General features: G+C 35.9%; 1 protein-coding gene across 1 annotated transcript; it reads left to right on the top strand.

Annotated features, from left to right (window-relative positions):
• The first annotated feature begins 1,304 nt into the window (after positions 1 to 1,304).
• LOC146161177 (uncharacterized) lies at positions 1,305 to 4,789 on the top strand. The gene is made up of 2 exons (XM_083384250.1): positions 1,305 to 2,549; positions 3,920 to 4,789. Exons 1-2 carry the CDS (start codon positions 2,485 to 2,487, stop codon positions 4,095 to 4,097), a joined length of 243 nt encoding a protein of 80 aa, XP_083240376.1. The 5' UTR covers positions 1,305 to 2,484; the 3' UTR covers positions 4,098 to 4,789.
• The last annotated feature ends 3,800 nt before the right edge of the window (positions 4,790 to 8,589 follow it).

The following is an 8,589-nucleotide window of genomic DNA, read 5'->3' as shown; positions in this document are numbered from 1 at the left end:
CTTTTTAATACAACTAATCGTAATACAGGGGATAAATTCTCCCTAGGGGTGAATTTATCTTCAGTTTGGCCGCAAACTTTTGTTCAATCGTTTAAATACATTTGCGGGTTGTTAAAACCATGATGGACCACCCAAAACTGGGCCACGGACACCTTTAATGAAATCACGATATACTACTATTCTTTGTTAACCGATGTATTGACATACGGGTGAATCGGTTCATGAGTTGCTATATTAAAAAAACAGTACTACGAGTATAGACAAAGTGAGAACTCTAAAATGTAGATGCTTTTAGCCTTTATAGTTCGTGGTTTTTCGATATAGAAATGCAAAACGGCATTTAATGAAGTTACTAATGTTGAATACTAACAGCTAAAGTTGACCTGCATAATGCATATTAACGATTGCCTATACTTTACAATTACACGGTGTCCGCATAAAGTCCGTTTTAGATCTAACGTTATTTTGCAGTTGAGAAATTACAATATTTTTAAAGACTTGATAATAAATTGCCAAGCCAAAAAGGTCGAGTAAATCGACAGCATCTTGAATAAGACGTTTCGATACGAGCTTGTATCATCTTCAGTTAAATACGTTTCAGCATCTTCAGCACATTAACTGAAGATGATAGAAGCTCGTATCGAAACGTCTTAATCAAGATGCTGTCGATTTACTCGACCTTTTTCGCTTTGCAATTTATTATCAAGCTTTTAAAGACTTATCTGCTAAGTTTACCTAATAACTTTGCCAAAAAAAGTTTTCGTCCGCATTCCAAACTAACGCAGACGTTTAGTGTGTAAATTGCGCTACCCGCGTAACTTTTTTTAAATATTGATCAAAATATGAAGGTTAACAGTTACCTGTTTTTGCAGAGCTCCTGTTTGGTAGCGAAGGGCCAATTAAAGGTGAGAAACGTAGACGCTATTCTAAGTGTTTTATAACAGTGAGCTTATTTAACTCATACACGCTTACAGGTTTCCTGAATTGTCAATGTAAAGTAGCTTTATATATTCAACTTAAAAGCCGAGTTAATACACCTTTTTAACCTTGTAATATTTTTTTGTTGAATTTGTTTTACTAGCCCAAAACAAAATGCTTTTTTTTATTTTTTTATGTGAACCTATTTTTTCAGATTTTGCTGCCGGTCTCCGACCCCGTCTTGGCTCGGTACGTAACCCTGATCGACTCTCTGCCGCCATTAGCGGCGGTTTCGGCTCTATTGGCCCTCTAGTGTCAAAATCCACTGAAGATTTGTCGAAGGTACCGCAGGACGGTAGTCCTAGTCCAGACAGGAGAGGGGTCGGTTAAATCGAAAGCGGTTGCAGTGTTCGGATTACTTTCCTTCACCTGTTTTCCTTACGTTGTGAAACTGATCACTTGCAATGCTGGGAAAAACGTAATCGAACAATCGTGGTCTGCTAACGATTTGCACGCATGAAAACGAAACCCCTTCCTTCACTACCACTTTCCTTTCTTCCCTTTTACTTCCTTGGTTTATACTCTACAGACGGCGCTTTACTAGTGCGAGGAATGATTAGTTTAAAATAAAACATAACTCACAAACTTCTAAAAAAAACTTTCTAAAAGCGGTTAGAAGATAATTTTTGTCTGTTGGTGTCACCACTGCTTAACTTTCACACTGGGAGAAGAAAGCTAATTTTCGCAAAGAAGTTTAAAAAAAGATTTTTTTCTTTTATATTTGTCAAAAAAATGAGCAGTATAAACGACTTTCGATGAAAGCTTTTTTTTCCATTTTTAATTAAGAATGGTACAATTAGTATTAGGTCTCTGGTGTCAACCCCATAACCAGCCACCTGAAGGCCGAACGTTAGCTGTGCGCCTTGGTAAAATGACACAGAAAAAAATCACTTGCGATAAAGCAAGTACACAAGGGCTTGATTTACATAGCGATAGTTCAGCTTATATATTAAATCCCATCCCATCGGCATGTTTATCGGTAACACTTATGTTTATGTTCTATATCTTTTTTTATTTTAAATTTCTCCGTGATTTGACTGGAAAATGTCTTACCCTCTTGCGAAAAATCCGTGATTTTTACATGATTACTGGTTGATGATTAAAAACGTTTATTTTGAATTTTTATGTTTATTCACTGGCAATTATAGATTATAATTGTTGTCCCGACGTTTTTATTAAATGTTATGTCACAAGGTACGATCAAAATTAACATATCGGCCTATCTAGTAGAAAAATGTAAAACCTAACTGTAACGATATGAGAATTGGTAAGCTGGAGAAAGCAATCTATTAAAATACTACATTTTTCGTACAAACATATCAAAACCCATGCAGAAGTATGGTAACATTTTGAACATTTTGATTCTCACTGACTCTTAAAATTAAACTATCCAATTTTCTCATTATCACGTCAACGTTAATATTCTAATATCTCAAGGAACCTACCGAAAATAAACTTTTTTTAATTTATTGTACATTTCTGCAGTCAAACTCAAAGGATAAGAAAATGACAAAGAAAAAGAGCAAGAAGCACAAAGGAGAAAGACCAAGCATCAGCATTGTTTCCTTCGAGTAAGTTATGACACTTAGCATAGTTATGTATAAATATTCGGTTGCTTAATCTGGTCTGGTTGTTTTACTCCTATGGAGTACGGCCAGTATTCAACAGGGAACATTAGTATAAATTACCAGTTTTCGTCAACCCTGCGCCTGCGTGGCTTAATGTGTCGTCTATGGCAAAAGTTTAAATCTCACCGCAGGAATGCTTTTTTCAGAATATAAGTCAACACAGGGAAAATGACCACCGTAGCCTACTAACTAACTGCACTACATTGATATTGACAATTTAACGACTGCGTTAGGATTAAGTGGTCTGTTGCGGACTTCAGCAGCAGGACGCATTTTAAACAGAGGTTTCTTCTAAACACGCCTATTCGCTTAACAAAAACGTTAAGTCACAAGTACAGTTGATCGTTTGTCACACTACCCTTACTTGATTGCGTTAAAATTCTAAGCTGCTTACCTAGTGTTTTTTCGTCTTTCAACAACACCCAGTGTAATTTCAAACCAAGCAATAGCATAAGGGTTTCATCTAACCTGCAGCTTCTTAAAATGTGATTTACCACAAAGGGATAGCTTTTTTTATCGTGGTTATGTTAGAGTTCATAAAGGATGCTATCGTGGCCACTTGTAAGCAACTATTTATCAGTATTTTAATTAGTGATTTTTTATTGAAAATTACAATTCTGATTAGCCTACTACGCAAATCTTGTGTTTCTTAACATCAATTTCTGTTCAAACTTTTACTTGCAGTTGGTATTATCTTAGGGGTAACCGATTTTTTGTCTAATAACCACTTCTCTAAGCCTTTTCAACAACTGTTTTCAACAGCTGTTAACCTTCACAACACTTATACTAGGCTGGTCAACACTTAAACTTTCAGTTGATATTTACATATCCATTAATATCTTAGTGGTAACGAAACAAAAAGTCCAAGAACAACTGTTATAAGTTGTAACTAGGGCGAATATTTTTGGCTTGTTAAAAAAAGTCAAAATTTTGTCAAAATTTACACGGGTCAAAATTCAAAATCAAATAAAAATGAACATACATCGTTTACAAAATTAAAAAAAATATTTAGTCAGCTTTTTGAAATTCGTCGTTAAGTTGTTTTGAAATTTATCGTTCAATTTAAAAAAAAATAGTTTTGATTTGTGTTCAAAGTCATTTTAACCGTATTATATCTTTATTAAGAGCAATATACGGTATAAAAAACGCGTGATTAATGTCGCCTAGCTCATTTAAATCAATGTATTCTTTGTCAAAATAAATTATATTTAGGTTAAAATTTGTTAAAATTTTAATTTTTCAGGTCAAAATTTCCTATTTTTTAGGTCAAAAATATTCGCCCTAGTTATAACCCTTTCCAATAATTTTCACAGCGACGGTGAATCGGGTTACGCCGGTAGCACATTAGGCGGCAGCAACCGTTCCTCAGTGTCCAGCATTTCCGTTTCTCAATCGTCGCCTGACCTTAACCGTTCCGCCCCCACCACGCCCAACCCGTCGCAAAAGCGAAAGCAGTTCAACTCGAGGGGAAGAAGTCACACCGACTACTAGGAGTACAGTTGCGTCGGTTTCTTTAATGTCACACTGATTACTTGGAGTACAGTAGCGTTTTTTGATGACAACACTGACATCATGTAAACGCTTAATGTCACACTGATTACTTGGGGTCACATTTGCGTTTTCTCTCCATTCTGTGGTCGTACAATTATTGCGTCTAAGCTGAATGTATAAAGACATCGTTTTACAACCAAATTATGCGTGCGCTGTGTCATACTAATTAACCAAAGAAGTCTGTTTGCGTCACCAAATCGGTTACCAGATTTTGTCTTTATCAGTGTTTTGCAACTTATTGTTTCTGCGATCCCCGCGAAATTCAGCTTTCTGGCGATTTACTTTTTAACTACCTAATATAAAGTTTGCGACTTGGGTTTAAATGTTTTCCTTTGCAGCTAAACGCGTTTATTTGGTAAAATCCCATCGTATTTATGATTATTGTACAAGTTCACGACTCGATCTTTAATTGTTCGCGACATTTTCTTCTGTAAATTCACTCGTCACTTTAATTTATACACTCGCCCTTTTATTTCGAATGCTTTACTTAAAATTAGACCACAGTACTATACGGCGTCAGTATAAAAAGTATGAAAGCTGTACAAATTTGCCATTCTGCATATACCTGACCGACGGATACATGCCATTGTTCTTTTTGTTCCTTTTGTTATCGTTGTCAATACTGTTGATATTTGTTTGCCTAAGTTAAATGTGTCCAGCAACAAGAATAATGTTTCCACTGCTACCCGGGTGTGTGGTTTTTAGTTATTAATAGGCCTACCATTCCTGTTGCCCGACGCACTGCTCAGCATTACGGATTAACCGACACTGTTGATCAGCTTATGTTCATGTCATTACGCAAAATGTGTTTGACGACACTGTTTTGTTTTTCTGTTTTTGTAAGTTTGAATAGCGGTGAATCGGGTATAACTTTCACAGTACACTGCATATTCTCCTAAAACAGGGGTCGGCAACCTACGGCCCGGATCCGGCCCGCCGATGTAATTCATCCGGCCCGCCGCCTCTTTGACAAATTAGACACGAGTTTATTTTACATACTTTATGACTATTATAACAACGTAATTGCGAAAAATTTTCGCGCTTAGCGCAAATGTTTTTCTACGTCCGGTTTGTTTACGTTTTGATGCTGCCTTGTCAATTAGATCAGCGATTCTTTACCGTTGCGCTATGGAAGCCGCCAAGTGCGTAGCGTAAAATGGGAAAAAGTATCAAAAAAATATTGGATATATATTTTTTAACATTTTTCTATTTTCGGCAATGTAATGAAAAATTGCCCAAAATTTAAAAGAAATACGGCTATACCAAAAAAATCGCGCTCGCTTCGCTCGCCAGGTGTGCCTTAACTTAAAACAGTTAACAAACTCTGAGCTAGATTAACTTTAAATGTTAGATCCCTCAAAGTAGTTTTATTACACTTTTAATTCGCTTTGCGTCAACACTTTACTACCTCTGTAAATGGAATTAAAAACGATTTTAAGTGCAAAAAATTCCCAAGGCCTGCCTGATTCACAGTTGTTATAACATTTTAATAACACAATTCTTAGTTATAATTTTGTGCGGCCCGCAGAGACCTTTTCAAGTTTGGTTTCGGCCCGCGACTAGAAAAAGTTTGCCGACCCCTGTCTTAAAACATACTTTCCAATTGGTTTCTTGTTTAGTACTAAAAATGTCCTATAATTTCGTATTGGAGCCGATGCCCTTATGGTGGTAGTTTGGCTTCTCGAACGATTCTATGGTGGTGTAGGTGGTGGTCCCATTACAATTGATTTGTGCATGTTGTCTTGGTTTGCAATCTGACACAGTGTTTCTATCTCAAAATGTTTTTCAGGAAATCTGTTTTGCTTTTATGACCGTAGATATGATGTCAGAAATAAAATGCCCAAATTATTGGGAATTAGATTTGCAATAAAATGCGAAATATCGGACATCCATTTTTAGTGCACAATGTTTGTTCGCAAATGTTCCCTTTCTTGCTAATCAAGTATATTGCAATATGTTTAACCTTCGCCATTACAGCCCCGCAGAGCGGAATAAAAGCCATGATGTTTCGCAATGCTATTTTCACCTTTACTGTGGACAGGTTCAATCAGGGAACGCTAAAGATTTCTAGGTGATTTTTTTACGTTTTTATAAAACATAAATTTTACATTGGTTTCACTAGTAGGCAAGTATAACTGCATAAAAAATCCATATTTTTACGTTTCATACCATGCGGTTTCTCATTTTGTGGCCCTGAAGCCAAACTGAATATATAAAGATAAAATTTACAAACCAAAATAAGCGCGCCCTTGTATTTCCTAAAAATTGACCGAAGTATTATTTTACCGCCCGTTTTAAACTTGGAATGCTGTAGCAGCGGACCGAACCTTTCAACTATACACTTGTCTTCTTCTACTAGATACTTTACAAATTACTTATCGTGCAGTGACACAGTTTTTCGATCGCAAATGTCCCCTTTTTTGCTGATCAAGTGTTTTACACAGGGAGTCGAATCGTTTGACTTTTGCGGTTCAAATTCGGTTCGGGTTCAAGTATTTTTTCGGAATCCCGTTCAGTTCCGGTTTCGGCTTTTAGCATTTTAAAAGTTGCGGTTCAGCTCGTATAATTTAACCAAATAAGACGGCCTTTGACGCTTTGACGCGATTTGTAATGTACCTTTTTAGTTTTTGTTAGCGTTTGCAAAATAAACCAAAACAACTTGTCGTAATTTCACGATGAAGGGTTTACGACTCACGTATTAAATGTCTTGTCTTAAAAAACTAACGCTCAATTATTGAAATTCATTGCTCTTGCCGTGACTTCGAAATAAACTAGTTCGACCATGGTCGCGCTTTTTCAAAAAAGTGCTTAAAAACAGTGATGCATCAGAGGTATTTGTCATGAACGCGCTTACAGCGCCTGATTGAGAACCTTGACAATTAAATTATCATGCACATATAAGAATGTGCATAAGGACGGTTACTCTTGCTATGTACTAAACTCCGTTTTTCAGATGACTTATTATAAAAAGTATAAAAGCGTTCGTTTATGATTTATGCAATTGCTATACTGAAAAAATATACCTGCCGATCGTAGGTAATTGTTCCTGTTACGTCGCCCGATACTTAATGGCGTAGCTTGGGACCGCTTATAGGCGTCAGGCGCGTTATTAGCTCAATATATAAACATAGTGAAAGACACACGTTATTTCCCCGAGCGCGGATTTTTATTCAGAAAACGAATGGGCGTTAAAGAAAACAACATTAACAAGTAACAGAAATACACACCAACTATGATCTGCCCAAGTCAAGAAACACTTTGGTTTTCGTACATTTAAATCAGTTACAAAACAGCAGCATTACACAACAATCGTTTATTATGTAAAACATAAAAAACATTCGAAGTTACGTCAGTGTCTTTGTACAGATATAATTATTATACTTACCTTACGTATTTACGATGAAAATAGCCGCCGGTTAGCCACAGTTTCAAATCACAACTTTGTTACAACGCACACCGTGTCTAACAGCCCCAGGGCGGAAATAAAAGTCATACAAATTTCGCATTCTGCCTATTCAACATTAATATGAAGCATAATCCCCGGCAATGCTAATGTCGAAAATGAGGAAAGGTGATCTAATTTATGTTTTTTTCGGTTTCTTAACTGGTGGTAATTTTACGGTTTCGGTGATTATTCCAAATAAATCATGAGTTTCGCTGTCGTGTTTTTTGTTGCTGGCATACGCAATACAGCAATTCTTGCCACCTTAGGAAAACATTGTTTTTCGGTTTCGAAGTTGACTAGCTGTTAAACCGATTAAATCATTCACGTTCCACAGTTGCTATAGTTTGTTTGTACGACCCGATAGCTGGCGAACATGTATGATTTAACCTATGCCATTTTTTTTACTTTAAGCAAAACGTAAATGTAACACAAGGATTCGGGTAGGTAATGTTATGATGTTATTTGTAGTTAGTATTTTGTAGTTACCCTTTCGCCAAATTAGGTTTGTTTGATATGTCACATTCTACATTTAGTTAATAAACGACTGTCAACTTTTTTGTGGTATGTTTAAACTTACGTACATAAACGTTTCATCCATTTTGAATACATATAACTGATTTAAGACGTCATGGGAAATTTTATGCAATTTTTTGTGCAAAAAATTATCGCTTGACTTTCTAGTTTTATAAAGTGTTGTTATTCAGAATGCATTAAACACAATTTTAGTTTAACAATAAAACAAGTTCGACTAGAAACAGCAGGTATGCTGTAAGTTACTTGTTTCATGTTGTCAAATTATTACCTAATTTCGTGACGATATTTTAGGTTGTCGAACTCTTTTCATCTTATACATGATATTGTCATTAAAACCAAGCAAAAAACGAAAATACTTTTGAAATTTTATAAAGGGTAATGTTTACTTTTACCACGCCAACCAGTGCCTCAAAAACGATAGGTTTATATGCGACGCGGTTACATGAAATACTA

This window comes from Ascidiella aspersa, chromosome 3 (genome assembly GCF_963924565.1).
Source record: "Ascidiella aspersa chromosome 3, kaAscAspe10.2, whole genome shotgun sequence".
Lineage (NCBI taxonomy): Eukaryota > Metazoa > Chordata > Ascidiacea > Phlebobranchia > Ascidiidae > Ascidiella > Ascidiella aspersa.
Note: the sequence above shows the minus strand (reverse complement) of the source record. Positions and strands in the feature narration are given on the sequence as shown.

Coding starts and splice junctions, on each gene's coding strand:
- LOC146161177 (XM_083384250.1), top strand. CDS start 2,485: ATGACAAAGAAAAAGAGCAAGAAGCACAAAGGAGAAAGACCAAGCATC. Junction 2,550..3,919: donor ATCAGCATTGTTTCCTTCGA/GTAAGTTATGAC, acceptor TAATTTTCACAG/CGACGGTGAATCGGGTTACG.